Genomic DNA, 22,194 nt, shown 5'->3' with positions numbered 1-22,194 from the left:
CTTGTGGCAAAGCATCTAGTGCTGATTCTGTTCCAGCCAAGATTTATAAGGTTGGGAGTTCATTGCTCTTACTAAAGCTGACTGAATTTTTTTGGTTTATTTGGCAAGAAGAGGTTATCTCCCAGAAATTCAAGCATGCCTCCATTGTCCATCTCTCTAAAGCTAAAGGAAATAGATTGTCCTGGGACAATGGAGTGGGGGTGGGGGGCAGTCTGTCTCTTAGTTCTGGCAAGAGTCTTGCCAGAGTCCTCCTTAATAGGTTGATCCTCCACCTAGGAGATGGTCATCTAACTGAGAGGTATTGTGGCTTCAGAAAGGGCTAAGGAACAGTCAATATGGTGTTTGCTGCCCATCAACACCAGGAGAAGAACAGAGGTCTGTACACAACATTTGTAGACCTCACAAAGGCATTTGATGCTGTCATTTATGAGGGCTTATGCAAAATTATGTCAAAATTTGGGTGCCCAAAGAACTTCATCATTATTGTATGTTAGTTTCATGACAGCATACTTGCCCAGGTTCTGGATAATGGATAATGCTTTTGTGCTTTCCTAGTCATCAGTGTAAAACACGGCCGTGTGCTTGTTCTCATGCTTTTTAGCATGGTGTTTTCAGGAATGTTGTCAAATGCCTTCATTGAGGATGAACATGGCATTAGAGTCAGCTACTACACTGATGATAATTCTTCAACTTGAAAAGCAGGCTACAAGCCAAGACTAAAGTGGAGGGAATGTTCATACATTATTTTCCAGTTACATGTAAAGATAGTTTTCAACATTTGTTTTTTGTTTTTCTTTTTTGGGCTAGGCAATGGGGGTTAAGTGACTTGCCCAGGGTCACATAGCTAGTGAGTGTCAAGTATCTGAGGTCGGATTTGAACTCAGGTCCTCCTGAATCCAGGGCTGGTGTTTTATCCACTGTACCACCTCACTGCTCCCTCAACATTTGTTTTTATAACATTTTGAGTTCCAAATTTTTTTCCATCTCTCCCTTCCCCCCCTTCCCCAAGACAGAAAACAATCTAGTATGTACAATCATATTAAACATATTTCTGCATTAGTCATGTTGTGAAAGAAGAATCAGAACAAAAGGGAAAAACCCTAAAATAGGAAACAAAAAAAAACAACCAAAAAAGAGTAGAAACGGTATGGTTCAATCTATATTCAGATTCCACAGTTCCTTTTTCCAGTTGTGGAGAACACTTTCCATCATGAGTCCTTTGGATTTGTCTTGGATCATTGTATTACTGAGAAGAGTTGAGTCTATTACAGTTGATCATCACACAGTGTTGCTGTTACTCTGTGTGTGTGTGTGTGTGTGTGTGTGTGTGTGTATATAAAATCTTGTGTATATATTTTTGTATATGTGGGTCTTTTTCCCTTTCTTATGATCTCTTTGGGATACAGACCTAGTAGTGATATTATCATGCATGATTTTTTGTTTGCAGATGATTGTGTACTCAATGTAGCCTTAGAAGCTGAGTTGCTCCAAAGTATGGATCAGTTTTCTGTTGCTTATGATCATTTTGACCTAACAATTAACACCAAGTAAACACAGGTGTTCGATCAGCCAGCATCACACCATCCATACGTGGAACCATCAGTTACAGCAAATGGAAAAATTTTGACTACTGTGGATAAGTTCACTTATGTTGGCAGTATACTATTCAGGAATGTGCACATTGATAAAAAGGTTGACACATGCATTGCCAGAGCTAACTTAGCATTTGGGAGGCTCCAAAGGAAAGTGTGGGAGAAAAGAGGTATTAGACAGACTACAAAACTGAAGGTTTACAGAGCCATTGTGCTGACCTCATTGTTGTATGCCTGTGAAACCAGGATACCAGCTCCTTGCCAGAAAACTGCATTACTTCCATTTGAATTGTCCTAGGAAGATTCTGAAAATCACCTGACAGAATAAGATATCATACACTGAGGTTCTTTCTTGAATTAAACCACCAAGCATTCATACTCAACTGTAGAGAGAGCAACTCTAATGGGATGGTGACATTTTTCCAATGCCAAACATACACTTGCCTAAAAGACTATTTTATGGAGAATTCATGCAAGGAAGGTGCTCACATGGTGGTCAGAAAAAGCAATATAAGGACACTCTCAGGGTCTCTCTTAAAAACTTTGGAATTGATTGCATGGCATGGACACTAGCACAGGACTGCTCAGCATGGCATACCTTCATCGGGGAAGGTGCTGTGCTCTGTGAACAAAGCAGAATTGAAGTAGCTGAAAAGAAACGTGAGATGGGCAAATTTAGAGAATTCAACCCAAGTGTTCACATGGATTATTTGTGCTCGACCTGTGGTAGAGCATTCTAAATTTGTATTGGTTTGATCAGTCACAGTTGGACACATTGTAACTTGACTAACCTAGTAATGCCATTTTGGTCCTCTGAGGAGGAAGGACAACAACCAACCAACCAATCAATTTGTGTCTCCCTAAATTTAAACCTCTTTCTGCTCTGTTCTATTCTGAGCATTTAAAATGCTCAATTATACACTTTTATTTTTTAAGCAAAACAAATCTATCCATTGACCATGTGTCTCATTCTGCACCTTTAGTCTATCAAAATTGTTTTATTTTTACTATATTAGCCTTTGGATAAATTATTTTCCTTTATGGTTATTTCACTGTGTATTAATTCATATAGATCTCAAATTTCTTTCATCATTTTTTATGGTGCTATAATATTCCATTTCATATTTATTTAGCCACTCTCTAGTTGATGGATACCTGTTAATTACAACTTTCTTTAATGTTTGTAATAGTACACTTTTTCTTTTCTTTTTTAAAGGAAAACCTCCATTTTCTTCCTTTTTAGTAGATTTAGGATTATAGACTTTCTACCACAATCTGCCTACACATCCTTCCTTTCTAAAATACTACAATTGTCAGTATGCATAATTGATATTTTTTTGAAAAAATTGAGTTGAGAATGAATCCTGATCACCTGTTCTTTTAAATTTTGTGAGTTAGTACATTGTACTTGAAAATTTATTTATTTAATAAATATAGAAGAGGTTCTCTTTCACTCATCAAATCTTGATGGTTTCTATAAGTACCTTTAAGCTCTCCAAATGGGTAAAATTTAATACAAAAAATGAGTTGTGTAGTCATAGTATACAACTGAATTGTGGCCTATGGATAGGAAGCAGAAGGGGGAAAAGACAGTTATTTTGTGTTCCTGCGTATTAGACCAAGTTTTGTTTTGTTTTTGTTGTTGTTTGTTTGGTTTTGGCAGGGCAATGAGGATTAAGTGACTTGCCCAGGGTCAAGTGTCTGAGGCTGGATTTGAACTCAGGTCCTCCTGAATCCAGGTCTGGTGTTTTGTCCACTGTGCCACCTAGCTGCCCTCACCATGGGTTCTTAATCTGAAGTCCATAACCTTATTTTAAAAAATATTTTGACAATTGCATTTCAGTAAAATTGGTTTCCTTTTAAAACCTATATATTTTATGTATTTAAAAACATCACTTTGAAAAGAGGTCCTGGGGCTTCACCAGACTGTCAAAGGGATTCTGTGACGCACAAAAAAGGTTAAGAATCCCTATATTAGACTAATGAACAGAATTTAGTGTTATTACTTTGCTGTAGAATTACTCTTAGGAACAGCTAGGTGGTGCAGTAAAGTGCTGGGTCCAGAGTCAGGAAGATTCCTTTTTCTGAGTTCATATCTGACTTCAGACACTTAGTAGCTGTGTGACCATGGGCAAGCTGCTTAAACCTGTTTGCCTCTGTTCCTTATTTGTAAAATGAGCTGGAGAAGGAAATGGCAAACCACTCTAGTATCTTTGCCAAGAAAACCCTGAATGAGATCACAAAAGAATTGGAAATGACTACACAACAAAAAATTTCTCTTACTACCTCAGATAAATTTCTCTTTATAAGCAGCAACTTTTTGGCTAAATAATTCCATGAACTTTTATGAGCCCAGTAAACAAGCATATTAATACTTTAAACTTTATATAATTAATATCCTTTTTCTCTCTTTCTAGTATACATCTTCAGGTATTCCAGTGCCAGCCCACATACAAACAAGATCCATGCTAAGACCATTGGAACTGTCCTTACCCAGTCAAACTACCATTTCTGAAAATGAGATTTTAAGGAAAGAGTTAGACGCCATGAGAACCTTTTGTGATGCTTCTAAACAAGAGAAGCTTAAGCTCCAAAATGAACTGGCCCATAAAGTGGCAGAATGCAAAGCTTTGGCATTAGAATGTGAAAGAGTCAAGGAGGATTCTGATGAACAAATAAAGCAATTGGAAGATGCTTTAAAAGATGTGCAAAAGAGAATGTATGATTCAGAAGGTAAAGTAAAGCAAATGCAGACTCATTTTCTTGCCCTGAAGGAGCACTTAACAAATGAAGCAGCTTCTGGAAATAACAGATTAACAGAAGAACTAAGGGATCAATTGAAAGAAATGAAAGCAAAATATGAAGGAGCTTCTGCTGAAGTAGGAAGGCTAAAGAATCAAATCAAACAAAATGAAATGTTAGTAGAAGAGTTTAAAAGGGATGAAGGGAGACTAGTAGAAGAAAATAAGCGATTACAGAAAGAATTTAGCATGTCTGAAATAGAGCGAGAGAGGAGGGGAAGAAAAGCCTTGGAGATGGAAGGCCAGATAAAAGAATTAGCAACAAAGTTGGCCCTCTCCATCCCTACAGAAAAATTTGAAAACATGAAGAGCTTATTATCAAATGAAGTTAATGAGAAAGCAAAAAAGTTTGTGGAGATGGAAAGAGAATATGAAAAATCACAGGCTGAACTTAGACAGTTAAAGAGAGAACTGGAGAATTATAAAGCTAAACTTTCTCAACATATAAAGCCAGAAGAACATGAACAACTTAAGGACAAATTTGAACAAAAGTCAGGTGAATTTGGAAAGAAGGTCACTGAATTAACTTTAAGGAATCAGGCATTACAGAAAGAACTTGAGAAGGTTTGTGCAGATAATAAGCTACTCAACCAACAGTTGCAGAACTTAATGATTGAGATGAAAACTCATTATGTTCCTTTAAAATTGAATGAAGAAATGAAAAAATCACATGCTTTGACAGTTGATGATTTGAACAAAAAATTAATAGATGTGACACAAAAGTATAAAGAAAGAGAAATGGAAACTGAGAAGCTGATGGTGGAAAAAAACAATTTAAGTAAGAATGTTAGTCATCTTGAAGCTACATATATCCCTCTAGAAAATCATGAAAAAGAGACCTTGGCTCTAAAATCCAATATCATTGAACTCAAAAAAGAACTTTCAGAACTCAATAAAAAATGTGGTAATGGAGAAGAAAAGTTGCATGTGATCACATCTGAGAATGCAAAACTGAAAAGGGCTATAAATGAACAGTATGTGCCTGTTAAAACCCATGAAGAAATTAAAGCAGCGTTAAGTAGCACATTGGATAAAGCTAACAGAGAATTGACAGATGTGAAAAGAAAACTTGAAGATATAAAACAAGAATGCATACAAATAAGAGATGAAAATGGAGCATTAAAAAAAAAGTTAGAGGATTCTCAGAACCAAATGAAAACTGAGTTTATCAGTATAAAAGAACATGAGGATAAAATGAATGCTATTAATAAAAGCCTAGAAGAAACAAAGAAAAATAATGCTGAAGTACTTGTTAAGTATAATGAGGGTCAAAAAGAGATTTTAGCATTGCTTGTTGAGATTGAAGCCCAGAAGAAGGAACTTGACACAATACAAGAATGCATTAAGCTAAAGTATGCTCCACTTGTTAGTTTTGAAGAGCGAGAGAAAACCTTTAATGCCACTGTGAAAGAACTCAAAGATCAATTGCTAGCACAGACACAAAGATGCAGTATAGGGGAAGAGGAGACTCGGAAATGTCAGCAGGAAAATGAAAAGTTAAAGAATGAAATCCTCATGATCCAGAAAGATTTGAAAAATAAGGATATTCTCATTGAGAATTCCCGTGAATTGGAAAAAACATTAAACCGAAAGACAGAAGAGCTTAACAAACAGCTAAAGGACTTGTCTGAGAAGTACACAGAGGTAAAAAGTGAGAAAGAGAAGCTCCTGGAAGAAAGTGCCAAACAGACCTCTGAGGCTCTTGCAGCACAAGCAATTTTGCAGAAGCAACATGTTCCCCTGGGGCAGGTTGAAGAGCTGAAGAACTCTCTTAATGGCACAATTGAAGCTCTGAGACAAGAGCTCAAGGACAAGCAAAGGCATCATGAAGAAGCTCAGCAGGCAGTGGCTGAATGGCAGCAGATGTTAGAGAATCAAAAACAGTCTTCTATGTCCCTGGTGGAACATGCGCAGATAAAGGAATCATTGGAGAAAGAAGTTAGGTGCATGAAAGCTAAATTGAGTGAAAAAGAAGAAGAAAATCAAGCCAAAACAGAACAAATTTCTAAACTCCAGACTGAGATTCAGAATTTGAAGCAAGCATTTAAGAAATTAGAATCTAGAGAGGTTATTGATTTATCTGAATATAACAAAGTGAAAAGTGCCTTAGAGGCGCAAATTAGCAACATAAAAGAAAATTTGACCACCTTGAATAAAAAGTATGAGGAAGTATGTGAAGAGGCTGCTCATGCCAAAAAGGCAGAATTGTCTGCAAAAGATGAAAAGGAATTGATACAGTTGAGGAGCTTAAGCATTGAACAAGAAATTAAGGACCAGAAAGAGAGATGTGACAAATCCTTAACAACAATTACTGATTTACAAAGAAGAATGCAAGAGTCTGCCAAACAAATAGAAGCGAAAGATAATAAGGTAGGCAGTAAGTAAATTTGCATGATTATAAGTTGGAAAATAAAACCCAGTATTATGTCTTAGTAATAAGTTCAGATACATTATGGCTCCTCATTGTGCATAAAATGTTAATTGTCTACTGTTAAAGAATGTTCTGGGCAATTTAAAAAAGTGCACTAAATACACTTTTTACAGCAACCAGGTACTAAGCTTGGTGTTGTGGAGGATACAAAACCATGTAAGAGGCCTTTCTTTCACATTTTTGCAGTCTCATTTGTGAAATACAGATAGATTGATAATGATCTCTATAGCTACACGCAGACACACACACACACACACACTAAAACTATAGCTAAGATAGTATTTAAGTGCTAAATGAAAGGCATTAAGTATTCAAGGAATTCAGAAGAAGAAGAGGCTGTTTTGGGCTGAGGTGACAGCTAGAATTAGCACAAGGTGACTGCGACCACTCTCTAGGTACTGACATCCAAGAGGATGCAATTCTCCTGTCACCTCCCAACATCAGTTGCTCTAATGGTCCATTCCCTTGTCCATCACTGGCTGCCAATCACCCTGAGTCCTTTGGATGTTACATCCTTTTTCCAGAATGCTTTCTCACTTTAGGGCACACTGCATCATCCCCTTCAATAGGCAACTCATATCTCACCTTCCCTTAGTCACTAACCTTTTTTTGCCTTACTTCTTACTGTGCCCTCAGAATCTCCTTCTGTTCTAGTATAGTAAGAAGATTACTGGATTTAGAATCAAAGCACCTGAGTTTGAATTCTGGCTTTTCCAGTTACTACCTGTGTGACTTTGGGCCAATCACTTTCTCATCTATAAAATGAAGATGTTGAACTCAATGACTTAAGATCCTTTCTAGTTCAAAATCTATGATCTTATAAGTTCTCTTTTTCTTGAATTTCTTACAATTTCTGTTGCTCACTCAGTCTTGGTTTTCTCTTGAAGATATCAGAGTCAGTCAATAAACATTAAGTGCCTAATATGTACCAGAAACTTTGTTAAGGACTGGGGATCCAAAGAAAGGACAAGACAGTCCAAGACCTTAAGGAGCTCATAATTTAATGGATAAAGATAACATGTTAAAAGAACCTTAAAAGAGAGTTGGGGAAGGTTACCCTGTGCAGGGGCATGATGAAAATTCTGCAGCAAGGGTAGGAAATGATCTAAAAAAGTGGCAGTTTCAGTTGATGTCATGTTACAGAAATAAGGGTTTCTAAAGATCATAAAGTCTAGGAAAGTAACTGAGTTGAGGAGTGATGAGGTTTATTTCTGAGGTGCCCTCTTCAAACTGAGCATCTGGGAGAAGCTCTTTAAAATCCATTCCCCACCTCTTTTCCAACCATAGGGAGAGAGGGGCCCCAGGGGCAGTTGGTGCTGAGGAGCTGAGTTTCAAAGAGATTTTGTCTTACAGAATTAAAAGTTTCTGGTTACCATAAAGTGCAGGAAAGTAGCTGGGTGGGAAGGGATAAAGTGAATTCTCTGGGCTCCCTCCTTAAATGGTGGAATATACCATATCTCTTGAGAGTCTCTACTGGCTGTTCTTTCACATCCTTTGACATATAGATCCAGGAGGAGAATCATAGATATACAGTTGGAAGGGACCTTACAGGTCATTAGATCTAGTCTCATTTAACAGTTGAGGAAACTGAAGCTCAGAGAGGTTAAGTCACTTATCCATAGTCATACAGCCAGTAAATATCAGAGGTGGGATTTAAACCCAGGTCTTCCTGGTCTCAAGGATACCACTCTTTCCACTATGCCATGCTAGTCCTAAGAAATTGGTATATTCCTTGTTCTCCCCTGCCACTTTCATACCCTTCTGCCAGCAATCACCTCCTTAAAAGTTTATTAAAGCCATTCCACATCCTTATTGCTACTATCTGTAGATGCACAAGTTTTTCTCCATTCTTCCCAATAAACAGTACCTGGAGGATATCCCTACTCCCTTCAGATATCTCAATTGCTCTTCAACTCCCATCACTTCTGACTCCTACCTCAAGCACAAATAGAATAGTTATAGCTGTAACCCCTACCTCTAACTAACAACCCCCTCCCCCTTTCTTCATAGAGGTGTGAGACCTGTAATATTTAGTTAATGAGTGGATAATAGAAACTGTTTTCATCCTCTAACTTTTTCTCTAAGATAACAGAACTGCTTAATGATGTGGAACGATTAAAACAGGCCCTTAATGGCCTCTCACAACTTACTTACACAAGTGGGAATCCTACAAAGAAAGAGAACCAACAGGTAGAAACACTCCAGCACCAGGTGAAATCTCTGCAACAGCAGCTGGCCGTGAGTACCTGATAAGACGTGAAATTTAGTTGTGATGCATATTGATATCTCTAGACTTTGTCACAGTTTTATAGCATACTCAGAAGTCAGGTCTGAGGCCTCGTTCAGATAGGTAATTTCATATTTCTGGTGAAAATTATTTGCCATGGAAATGATGATGTTTAATTTTATTTCGAAGTTTCTTTTTTAAAATAAAGACCCCTTTTAAGATATCTTAAAGTTAAAAGAACTAGGATTGTTTGCTTTCTGTTAACAAGACAGCTGCTATAACTTTATATACACCTGAAAATGGTGTATTCATTGTACTATATTTGGTTCTATGGTGGACACAGAGAGTTATGCTACATGTCCTCAGATCATTTATAATCTAGGTGGGAAGACAAGGTAAAATCCTGTAGAAAGTAAAACAATTCCATGAGAAATATCACATCAGTATATAACTAAATGAATAAATGCTGTGAGTTTTCAGAAAAGAAATGTCACTATAGATTGGAAGAAAGCAGAACGATATATATGACTACAATTATTCAAATGAAAACCAAACTAAAAAGTAGTTGAACTCATATTAATTTCAATGAATAGTTTGGTTCTAGGAATAGGAATTGTACCACACCTCTCCTTTTTATAGGAGACATGAGGGGTTATTCACGTATCAAGGCAAACCAACAAACATTTATTAAATGCTTACTATGTACAGGAGCTGTGTTAAGGGCTGGGGATAGAAACATAAATAAAAAGACAATCCCAGCCCACAGGGGAGTTTACACACTAACAGGGGAAGATAATACACAAAAGGAAGCTGAAAAGTTGGGGCTGGGGAAGTTTGAAGGAAGGGATATGTATCAGGCATAGTATGGAGGTATCAAAAGTCAGAAACACAACTAGGCAGGGAATGAGGGTTAGCAGCCCTCATTTCTTCCCTAAAATGGAGGCCCCTGAAGAAAATCATCATTGGGAAAAGGGGGCTGGCATGGTGGATTGATATCTCAGGATGCGGATGCCCCAAGTCCTGAAGAAAGTGCCAGAGTGAGTGAGACTGCAGCCGAGAAATGGCATTGAAGTCTAAAAAGTTGGAAGCATAGCCAGGAGAGGAATGTATGGGGTGTTGTAGATACTATCAGAAGTGAGTGCTTTGGTCAAGTGGTGTCATTAAAAAAATCTAAACATAAAAAAGGACAGCACTCTCTCAACCCTTATGTAAATCACTGGATTGGAGAGTTCAGGAAAGGTGTCATGGAGAAGAGACTTCAGCTTAATCTGAACTGATGGGTGAGGTGAGTAAGACTATGGCAGGAAGAGGCAGTGGTATAAAGCAAGAACACACAGGTTTGTTTGACAGTGAGTAGACCAGTCATACTAGAGAGGAGGATTCATATTAAAAGACTAATGGGAGATTAAAGGCCTTGAATACACATTGAAGAGTTCAAATATCCTATGAATAAAAGGAGACTTTGGACATTGTTTTTATATAATGTCACCCAAGGAAAGTAATGTGTTGGGGAAGATTAATTTGGCACCAATATGTCAGGAAAAATAGGAAAGAGTCAAGACAGGGAGACAATTCTAACCTGGCGTAGTGTGCTGGATGTAGTTTAATGAATGCTTATTTAGACTTTCAGGGACAGAGCCAAGATGACAGAGTAGAGGAAACACTTATCTGGGTTTTCCCAATGTTCCTCTCCAGACAACTTTAAAATAGTGCCTCAAATTGAGTTCTGCCAACAAGTGATATGAGTGAGACATCCTTCCAACCCAAGACACAAAGCAGGAGGAGGTTGGAAAGAGATATCTGTGATATAGGGGTGAAAGCTGGCCCAGGGGCCCTGTAGATGAAACACCAGTGGTGGAACCAGGTGGTGGCAACAGAAGCGGCAGCAGCTTTGGAGCTTTTAAACCAGAGACACTAAGAGGACCTGGGAACTGGTCAGAAAGAGATTATAGGGGATCCCTGTACTAGCACTGGCTGTAGGACCAGACACTATTTTGGTGACTCCAATGCCAAAACCCACATCTGGGTTATAATTCAAGAGTGGAGAGGAGCACTTTTGGTCGAGGAGTGGATGCCCCTGAGGGACAATAACACTTTTGCTCACAAGGGATTAGGGATCCAGTGAGACAATATTATTTTTGGTCCTAAGAGATCAGAAAACCTGAGCAACAGGTTAATTTTTTATTCCAAGGGACCATGAGGAACAATATCACCTTTGGTCCCAAGGGAGCAAAGGCGCTGAGGATCAGTATTGCTCACAGTTCCAAGGGATCAGGGGTCCTTTCTGGATAAGGACCAGAATGCAGACCAGGAGAGCAATGACCACACCTCACTTCATATCATACCACTTTGGAAGCACTGAAAACTTCCAGCTTCCCAGAACTAGCTTTGAAAACAGCAGTGTGAAAAAACTTGAAGCTTGAGACAGTCCTCTTGTGCCCCACATGCTGGAAACAGAGCCCAACATTAACATAAAATTCCAAATCAAGAAATAAGGTGGAAAAATGAACAAACAAAAAATGAACATGAACACAAAAAGCTCCTATGGTGGTAGGGAAGATCAGTACACTAATTCAGAAGACACTGAAGTCAAAACAGCTATAAGAAAAACCTCACGGGGGACAAATGTGAATTAGACACAATCCCAACAAGAATTCATAGAACTTAAGAATTATTTTCAAAATCAATTAAGAGTGGTAGAAGAAAAATTAGATAAAGAAATGAAAACAAAGGGAGAAAATTATGAAAAGACAATTTACAGTTTGATAAAAGAGGCATGAAAAAGGCTGAAGAAAATAATACCTCAGGGCAGCTAGGTGGCACAGTGGATAAAGTACTGGCCCTGGAGTCAGGAGAACCTGAGTTCAAATCCGGTCTCAGGTACTTGACACTTACTAGCTGTGTGACCCTGGGCAAGTCACTTAACCCTCATTGCCCTGCCTTCCCCCCCCCAAAAAAAAAAAGAAGAAGAAGAAGAAAGAAAAGAAAATAACACCTTAAAAAAACAGAATTGGCCAAATGGAGAGAGACAAAGAATTGACCAAAAGGAAAAAGAGGTACAAAACTTCCCTGAAAAAAATAGTTCCTTAAAAATTAGAATTGTGCACCTTAAGCTGATGACTCCATAAGACATCAAGAAAAAATAAAATGAAGTCAAATGAATGAGAAAACAAAAGCAAATGTGAAATACCTCATTGGAAAAACAACTGACCTGGAAAATAGATCAAGGAGAGATACTTTAAGAATTATTAGATTATCAAAACGCCATGATCAAAGAATGAGCCTAAATATCATATTTCAAAAAATTATTAAGGAAAACCACCTCTATTTTGGAACCAGAGGGTAAAATTTAAAGAATCCATGGATCACCACCTGAAAGATATCCCCAAATGAAAATTCCCAAGAATATTATTAGCCTAATTCCAGTGCTCCCAGGTCAAGGATAAAATACTTAAAACCACCAGAAAGAAACCATTTAAATATCGTGGGGCCACAGTCAGGATCACACAAAATTAAGCAGCTACCCACACTAAAGGAATGGAGGGTGCGAAATATGCTATTCTGGAAGGCAAAAGAGCTGGAATTAAAACCAAGAATAACTTACCCAGAAAAACTGAGTATAATCCTGGGGGGGGGGGGAGGGGGAGGGGGGATGGATATTTAATCAAATAGAGGACTTTCAAGCATTTCTGATAAAAAGACCAGAGCTGAATAGAAAAGTTTACTTTCAAATAGAACACCTAAGAAAGAGAAATTATAAGGGACTCAAATTTACCTTTCTATATGGGAAGATCATACATGTATCTTTTAAGAACTCTATCATTATTAGGGCAATTAGAAGGATTCTATATAGAAAGTATAGAAATGAGTTGATTATGTTGGGACGATGTGAAAAAATTGGTAGGTGAGAGAGGGGTTCCCTAAGGAGAAGGGGAAGAGAGGAAGAATGGGAAAATTTATCTCACTTAAAAGAGGCATGAAAGAGCTTTTACAATGGAGGGGGAAATAGTAGGGAGAGGGCAGGCCATGCATAAATCTCATTCACATCTCAATTGATTCAAAGAGGGAAAATATAAATACTCAATTGGTAATAGAAATCTGTCTTACCCAGAAAGGAATTAGGAAGAGAAGGAGAAAAGGAAAAATATGTGTGTGTGTGGGAGGGGTGATAAAAGGGAAGATAGATAAAAATAGGCAGTGGTCAGAAGGAAAACAGACTTTAGAGGAGAGACAAGGGAAAAAAAGAGAGAAAGATAAATGGAAATAAATCTGATGGAGGGAAATGTTACAGTTAGTAACCATAACTGTGATTATGAATGAGATGAATTCACTAAAAATGTAAGCACATAGCAGAATGGATTAGAAACCATAATGCAACGATATGTTGTTTACAAAAAGTACATTTGAAATAGAGAGATACACACAGAGTAAAAACAAGTTAAAAAGAAAGGGGTAGCAATCATGATCTCAGACAAAGCAAAAGCAAAAATAGAACCATATTAAAAAGAATAAACAGAAATTATATCACTAAAAAGAGCCATAGACAATAAAATAATATCAATACTTACATATGCACCAAATGGCATAGCATCTAAATTCTTTTTTTTTCCCTTAATTGTATTTTTTTTTTCCGGTTACATGTAAGGATAGTTTGCAACATTTGTTTTTTATAAGATTTTGAGTTCCAAATTTTTCTCCCTCTCTCCCTTCCCTCCCCCCTCCCCAAGACAGAAATCTGATAAAGGTTATATAAGTACAATCACATTAAACATATTTCCACGTTAGTCATGTTGTGAAAGAAGAATCAGAACAAAAGGGAAGAATCTCAAGAAAGGGGAAAAAAAAGTTAAAGTAAAAATAGTATGGTACAATCTGCATTACGACTCCATAGTTCTTTTTCTGGATGTGGAGAGTATTTCCCATCATGAGTCCTTTGGAAATGTCTTGGATCATTTTGTTGCTGAGAAAAGCAAAGTCTATCACAGTTGATCATCACCACACAATGTTGCTGTTAACTGTGTACAGTGTTCTCCAGATTCTGATCACTTCACTCATCATCAGTCTATTTATGTTTTTCCAGGTTTTTCTGAAATCAGCCTGCTCATCATTTCTTATAGTATAATAGTATTCATATACCACAACTTGTTCATCTGTTCCCCATTTGATGGGCATCTCCACTTCCAAATTCTTTGCCACCACAAAGAAAGCTGCTATAAATATTTTTGTATATGTGGGTCCTTTTCCCTTTTTTATGATCTCTTTGGGATAGGAGACCTAGTAGTGGTATTACCCGGTCAAAGGGTATGCACAGCCCCATAGCTCTTTGAGCTTAGTTCCAAATCTTAGCATCCAAATTCTTAAAGGAACAATTAAATGAAGTACAGGAGGAAATAGCATAACAATACTAATGGAAGACCTCAACTTTCCCCTCTCAGAGCTAGATAAATCTAACCACAAAATAAGAAGTCAAAAGAGATGAATAGAGTCATGACAGACCTCTAGAAAAAAACCTGAATGGGAATAGATACCTTTTTCTCAGCCAATCATGTCACCTTCACAAAAATTGACCATATATTAGGGCATTAAAAACCTTTCAACCAAATGCAGAAAAGCAGAAACAGTAAATGCACCTCGTTCAGACCTAAATGCAGTCAAAATTATATTCAATAAAGTGTTGTGGAAGCATAGATTAAAAATTAATTGGAAATTAAATTCAGTCCTAAAGAATGAGTGGTTCAAAAAACAAATTATAGAAACAATCAATAATTTCATTAAAGAGAATGACAATAATGAGACAACATACCAAATTTGTGTGATGCAACCAGAGCAGAACTTAGGGGAAATTTTACATCTCTAAATATGTACATTAATTAAAAAGAGAAAGACCCAGTCAATAGATTAGGCAATTTCCTTAATGAATATTGATGAAGAAATTTTAAATGAAATAGTAGCAAGGAGATTATAAGAAAATCTCACAAACATCACACACTGTGACCAGGTGGGATTTGTGCCAGGATTTATACCAGGCTGGTTCAATATTGGAAAAACTATCAACATAATTGACCAGATCAGTAACAAAAACAACAAAAATTGTATGAGTATATCAATAGATGCAGAAAGTACCTTTGACAAAATGCTCCCATTTCTATAAAAAAAAACACTAGAAAGCATAGGAATCAGTGGATCTTTTCTTAAAATGATAAGTAGTATTCATCAAATACCAAGAGTAAGCATTATCTATCATGGGAATAAACTTTAAGCCTTCCCAATAAGATCAAGGATGTCTATTATCACCATTGTTGTTCAGTACTAGAAATGCTAGCTATAGCATGCTGTAAGAAAAAAAAACCTGGAGGAATAAAAATAGGCAATGAGAAAAGTTATCACTCTTTGCAGATGATATGATGGTATATGAAGAGTACCTTAGAACATCAACTAAAAAACCAGTTGAAACATTTAACAACTTTAGCAAAGTTGCAGGATATAAAGTAAACCCACAAAAATCATCAACATTTTTATATACTTCCAACAAAATCCAACAGGAGGAGATAGAAAGAGAAAATTCATTCAATATAACTGCAGACAACATAAAATACTGGGGAGTTTACCTACCAAGACAAACCCAGGTATTATATAAACACATTTACAAAACATTTTTCACACAAATACAGATCTGAACAAGTAGAGAAATATTAATTGCTTGTGGGTAAGCTGAGCTAATATAATAAAAATGACAATTCTACCCAAGTTAATTTACTTATTCAGTGCCATACCAATCAAACTGCCAAAAATTTATTTTATAGAGCCAGAAAAAATAATAATGAAATAATCTATTACTGGCTAAGAAATAGAGTGATAGATCACTGGAATAGATTAGGTACATAATACACAGTAGTAAATGATCATTATAACCTAACATTTGATAAGAAAAACTCAAGCTTTGGGGGTAAGAACTTAGCATTTGACAAAAATTGCTGGGAAACATTTTGGCAGAAAGTAGGCATAGACCAATATCTCACACCACATACTAAGATAAGATCAAAATGGATAAATGATTTAGACATAAAAGATGATACCATAAGTAAAGTAGGGGAACGTGGAAAATTATACATGTCAAATCTATGGATAAGGGAAGAGTTTATAACCAAACAAGAGATAGAGAGCATTATAGGATATAAAATGGATAATTTTAATTGCATTAAATTGAAAAGGGGTCTGTACAGACAAACCAGTTCAGCCCAGATTAGAAGGAAAGCAGGAAATTGGGGAAAATTTACAGCAAGTTTTTCTGATAAAAAGCCTCATTTGTCAAATATATGAAGAACTGAGTTAAATTTATAAGAATGTGTGTCATTTCCCAGTTGGTAAATGGTCAAAGGATATGAGAAGGCAGTTTTCAGAAGAAGAAATCAAAGCTACTTAGTCACATAAAAAATGCTTCAAATAACTTTATATATATGTATGTAAATTTTGGGGGGGTTGGGGCAATGAGGGTTAAGTGACTTGCCCAGGGTCACACAGCTAGTAAGTGTCAAGTGTCTGAGGTCAGATTTGAACTCAGGTCCTCCTGACTCCAGGGCCAGTGCTTTATCCACTGCCCCACCTAGCTGCCCCTGACACTAATGTCCTCTTGATAGGATTGTGAACTAGGCCAGCCATTCTGAAGAACAATTTGGAACTATTCCCAAAACAGCTGTAAAACTGTGCCTGCCCTTTGACCCAGCAAAACCACTGTTCAGTCTGTATCCTAAAGAGATCAAAGCAAAGGGGAAAGGACCTATATATACAAAAATATGTGTAGCATCTCTTTTTGTCATGGCAAAGAATTAGAAATCAAGAGGATGCCTGTGAATTGGGGAATGGCCAAACAAGTTTTGTGGTATATGGTTGTGATGGCATGCCGTTCCGCTCTAAGAAATGATGAGCAGGATGGTTTCAGACAAACCTGGGAAGACTTACAGGAACTGATACAAAGGAAATTGAATAGAATCAGGAGAACAAGAGACATAATAACAACAATATTGTAAAGACGATCAAAGGTGAAAGACTTACCTACTCTGATCAAGATAATGTTCCAAAATAATTCCAGAGGTACCATGATGAAAAGTGTTAATCTTGGAGATTGGTATCTCAGAGCCACTCTCTCTGTGCCATGCCTTTTCTCCCCATGAGAAGTCCAAGGACTTCTTTCATGGTTTCCCTTCCCTTCCCTTACCCTTACTCTAAATAAACTACCATCTTATTCTAAAAAAAAAAAAAAAGAAAGAAAAGAAAAGTGTCAATCTACCTCCAGAGAGAGAACTGATGAACTCTGAATGTAGATAGCATACTTTTAAAAACTTTGTTAATTTTTGTTTTCTTTTGAGATATAGCTTATGTGGAAATATGTAATTGGTGAATATTTAATGAAATAAACAAAAAAAATTTTAAATGTTTGTAGAATTGAATTACAGTATTTTAATCGCAAGGTCATAAAGATAAAGACTGAGTTGGCTACAATAGTAATGAATCACAGTGTAGGGATTTGATATGTGTAGATTTGTTGAATTGAATCATATCCTTCTTTGGGTTGGGGACATTGTTTGAGCCTATATAATTTTCACTGAATCTTAAATTCAAACAAAAACAAGGTAATCAAAGGAAAAGTATATTAGAGAAGAAATTCTCTTCTTTGAACTGCTTTTTTATGTATGTACTTTAAAAATACAAATGTAGTTCTTTGAATCATTTTTTGTTTTATTTTATCAATGATTTAATTCCTTTCATTTATTCATGCATTCGGACATTTTAAGTACATAATTTATGCCAACCTTGAATTAATCCCTAAGATCTAAAAATCCTGTGAGCACTGCCTACATACAGCATGTCCCAAAAGTTGTCCTGTAGCTACTACTTTACCTAGTTAATATTTTAAATTGTACTGTAACTTTTGGGACACTATATTTTGATGAACTGAAACAAAGTCCAGGTCATCCCATCCTTGCTAGGGCTCTGCCTACTATATAATTCTATATTAAGTGGGTTCAGGTTGGTTGATTACCTCAAATGCTTGAGGACCTCATGGAGCTAAAGGGCAATATTAGGGTAAGGTTCCAGGGTCTGTTAGAAACTTGAGTAAAATAAATTATTTTATAGCCTTTTCCTCATTTTTTTTTTTTTAGGATGCTGACAGACAGCACCAAGAAGTGATTGCAATATATCGGACACATCTTCTTAGTGCTGCACAGGTAAATAGCCCTTTTTTCCCCCTTTATTAAATAAACTTATGTAAAAGTAATTGATGTTTAGAGTAGCTGCGCCCCATATGCTTATTTAAAAATAATTGTGTTTCTTTTAGCCATGCTTGCGTATGTTCAGGAGGAAATTTTAAAAGCTATATGGCAACACAGCATATTAAATTTAGTGTTGTCTCCATCTGCTCGTCGCTCAGTTTATAGACAGTTTGGCAACATACAGTGGTGACACACATTAATGGTGTTGCTATCTGCAGATAATGCATTGCCATCAACACATGTCCTTATGCTGAAAAAACGAAGTCAAAAGACCTTAGTGTTTTTCTTGAGAGTTCAGAAACGTTCCCTGTATTTCAGCAGAGTGCTTTGATCATTTCAAAAAGTGGCATGTGCACAGAACTACATTGGAATTTAAATAAGAGAATAATTTGACTTTGGAAATTTTTTTCTTTAGTTCTGAGCTCAGTGAAGCCCAAGATAGAAGAATTCTCTATTTGTGTGAAATTAATATAAATGAGAAAAACACTTTGTCATAACATACTAAGAAAAGTGGTTGTATGCGAATACTATATGTCACTCACTACAGAAACTCTTTAACCAGTAGAATGCTTTATCTGCCATATCCTCCACCCTTCCCCCCAATCGTTTTTAAGGAAGGCTTGTTAAAAAGACAAAATAGTTACATGTTAGATGAAAAGAAATGGGAATTGTTTTTATAAATGGACAGTACCAGGTCATGGAGACATGGATAGCAGAGGTGGAAGGAAAGATTGGAAGAAAAGTAACGATGGAGATAATAGAGAAAAGGCCTCACCTAGTGGTGAATAGTATAAATAAGGAATAGGCAGAGCAGATGACAAGGAGCTTTTAAAAACAAAGACCTTAAACTTGAAGCTTTTGGTATTACTGTGTTGAAATAACAGAAAAGTTGGCAGCTGAACACATTTTGAACACTATTTGATACAGGAATTTAATAAACAAGTGAGCTAGGGTTTTGTAATGGGAATGTGGAGGAAGAGGTTGGAATTGAGTGGAAAGACATTTTAGAGGGGAGAGTGTCATTTGCAATTGGGTATTCAGCAGCTTCTTCCCTGATGGATATTCCAAATTAAACAGTCCGTATCTCATGGTTTTTTCTTTTGAAACAGTAATAATGCATGTCTTAAATACTAGATTTCTGTGTTTTTAACTTTTTTTCTTCTGCTGACTACTAATGCAACAGAAAACAAAAGCAATTGGCATCTGAAAAATCTTGCCTTCTGGCACATAAAGTTAACTAAGAAATTCAGTTTAGTCAACTATGGCTAATGTTTGAAATTTAAACATCCTGCTGTTACAGAAACAGATTTTGGAAGAGAAACCTTTTATATTAATAGGAAGTGTTGTGCTGTAATCTATTTAAGTTTTGAAGCTGAAAACGGGATGAAGGCCATATTGGCTTTTTGCATTTAATCACACAACTTTTTAAATTTAAAATTTCTCTCTCTATTTTTTTTCCAATTTATAACTTCATGCTGCCCCTGACACCTTACTCTGCTTACTAAAAAAGATAATAATAATAATAATTTCCTTAATTTAGAGGTGGAAAAAATCCACATCCTGAAAGTGTATTGTTAGTCTATGTTCTCATATTGGTATTGCTCCCCTGCTTCCTGTGATTAGTAATAGCACCGTACTATTGTGAATGTGGTAGCACTAGAACTGTACATGTTTAATCTTCATTGTCAAGGATTTGACTTTTGATCAGTCACACAAAACATTACATTCTTCTAAAGTCCTTTTTGGTTTTCGCATTTTGTATAAGTGATTTAACTCCTTTTCTCCCTACTCTGAAGGGTCACATGGATGAAGATGTTCAAGCTGCCCTACTCCAGATCATCCGCATGAGGCAGGGGCTTGTGTGCTAGAATACTTAGTCCTGATGTGGTGAACAACTGCTCTACCTGACTGGTGCTTGGGACTGTGTTTGCATTAACCTTCAGGGCCTTCCCTTCTTGCTATGGATCTTACTGTATTAGCATAACTGAAATTAAATGTACTTTTTTTTTTCTAGTAGGAAAAAATGAAATGAGAAAGATGAGCCTGTTGCCATTACAGTATCATCAGTTTATGTTATGTTCCAAATGTATTTATTGTGTATTTTGAGGAAATTTAGAATATTTAAAGCTATTGCAAATCCTACCAGTCAAAAGGATGACATAGTTGATGCCTGCTACTGATATCATAGTGACTGCTTTAAAAAACATCTTTGGGGGCAGCTAGGTGGCGCAGTGGATAGAGCACTGGCCCTGGAGTCAGGAGTACCTGAGTTCAAATCTGGCCTCAGACACTTAACACTTACTAGCTGTGTGACCCTGGGCAAGTCACTTAACCCCAATTGCCTCACTAAAAAAACAAAACAAAAAACAAAAAACATCTTTGGTCCCCACTAGAAAATATCCATTAAATTATAAACAAGTCCACATAAAATGTGTTTTTTTTGGGGGGGGTGCTAAAACAGGCTGTTTATTGAGAGAGTTCTTTTAGAGGATTCAAGTTGGTTGTCACTTTGAAGTGACACAAAATACCTCCTTCTGGTCTTTAGTAGAGCATTGTCAAATAAGATGTGATGTGGTATCCAGAAATGTATTGTAACTTGGCTGGCCAAGTTGCATTTCTATTTAAGTAACTTAAGTTTAAGTGCCTTTGCTTTTACTAGAGGTACAGATTTTCTCCTCATACACTAATAAAGTTTATGCTTTTTTACAGAGATATTTTTTCATTAATGCTTTGCAGCTGATTACATTTAGATTAAGAATAGCTGGGTTGGATTTTATCAGGACTTTCTAAATGATCTGTTAATTTCCAGTGCAGTATCTTAATTTTTACTTATAATAGTGATTTTTCATGCTCTGGTGATTAAGTAACTCTTTGATAAATTATATGCTAGATTCCCTAAAGTGTCAGATCTTTAGCAACAACTTTAAAACTTTGCTACTATAACAACCAAAATAGATATTAAAATGTGTCTTGCAACTGTTTCAAGTTTAATACATTTCACTATAAAAAGCTTAACTGTCTTAAGTTATTTCATTAGTACTGTTTACTATTCCAATTGAGGGGTAAACTTCACTGTTCATACCAAACAAGGCCAAAAGAATAACCATTTCAGCCAAGTTTTCTTGCATTAAAGAGAATGTGCCTTTCCCTAGAGGATTAGTGTTTCTTGAGGCAGATTATGGGTCTAGCTGTCTGACAAAGCTCGGGGCAAATTGCCATCAAAATGGAAACTGCTGCCTAGAGAAAACTGGCTTCATTTGCTAAATGGAGAGCTTACAGCAGTAATAGGAATTTCTAAACTATTTTTCAAAAAAAAAAAGTAAAATGTTAAATTTTGCATAAGGAATATTTAACTCTTTGTTGGCATGATTAAATGCTGCTCTTCTAACATCTAAGTGGAATCTCTTAGAATACAAATTGTAAGGGTCCACATTTTCAATTTCAATTTCAATTTGCCTTTTATAATTTTGTTGAAACTTACTATAGAGAAGTTGCTAAACTGAAAATGACATTTCAAAATTGTATTTTCCTGATTTGGGGGAAACTATGTATATTTTATTTCTCCTATATTCATCAATAAAATGCTACTTTCAATGAATTGTGGCATTGATGTCTTTATAACAGATAGATTGATTAAAATAACTTCCTCAAAACCTGTTGGTGATTAGAGCAGAGTGAAAAACTACTTCAAGGTCTAGTTTTAGTCACCCAAAATGAAAACACAAGTATCTACTTAGATCAACTCTATTTTTCCCCTTGGTTTTTGATGTTTATGTTTAAAACTCCATTGATAAGATTGAAACATAAAACCCCCCTTTTTTTGGTAAAATAAATTGATCATATCTAATGGATGGTTTTGGTTTTTCTTCAC

At 36.3% G+C, this 22,194-nt stretch overlaps 1 protein-coding gene across 3 annotated transcripts in view; it reads left to right on the top strand.

Annotated features, from left to right (window-relative positions):
* UACA (uveal autoantigen with coiled-coil domains and ankyrin repeats) overlaps positions 1-21,917 on the top strand; it is a 113,981-nt gene extending 92,064 nt beyond the window's left edge. For 2 of the 3 annotated variants that reach the window (XM_043985433.1, XM_043985435.1), the window contains exons 16-19: positions 4,010-6,763; positions 8,910-9,062; positions 18,213-18,278; positions 20,120-21,917. In XM_043985433.1, the coding sequence (XP_043841368.1) occupies positions 4,010-6,763; positions 8,910-9,062; positions 18,213-18,278; positions 20,120-20,191 (3,045 nt within the window). In that variant the 3' untranslated portion in view covers positions 20,192-21,917. The remainder of the gene's footprint in view (positions 1-4,009; positions 6,764-8,909; positions 9,063-18,212; positions 18,279-20,119) is intronic. The other variant, XM_043985434.1, reaches the window with a different exon arrangement.
* Positions 21,918-22,194: the final 277 nt, after the last annotated feature.

The sequence above is a fragment of the Dromiciops gliroides genome, chromosome 2, assembly GCF_019393635.1.
Source record: "Dromiciops gliroides isolate mDroGli1 chromosome 2, mDroGli1.pri, whole genome shotgun sequence".
NCBI classification, from domain to species: domain Eukaryota; kingdom Metazoa; phylum Chordata; class Mammalia; order Microbiotheria; family Microbiotheriidae; genus Dromiciops; species Dromiciops gliroides.
Note: the sequence above shows the minus strand (reverse complement) of the source record. Positions and strands in the feature narration are given on the sequence as shown.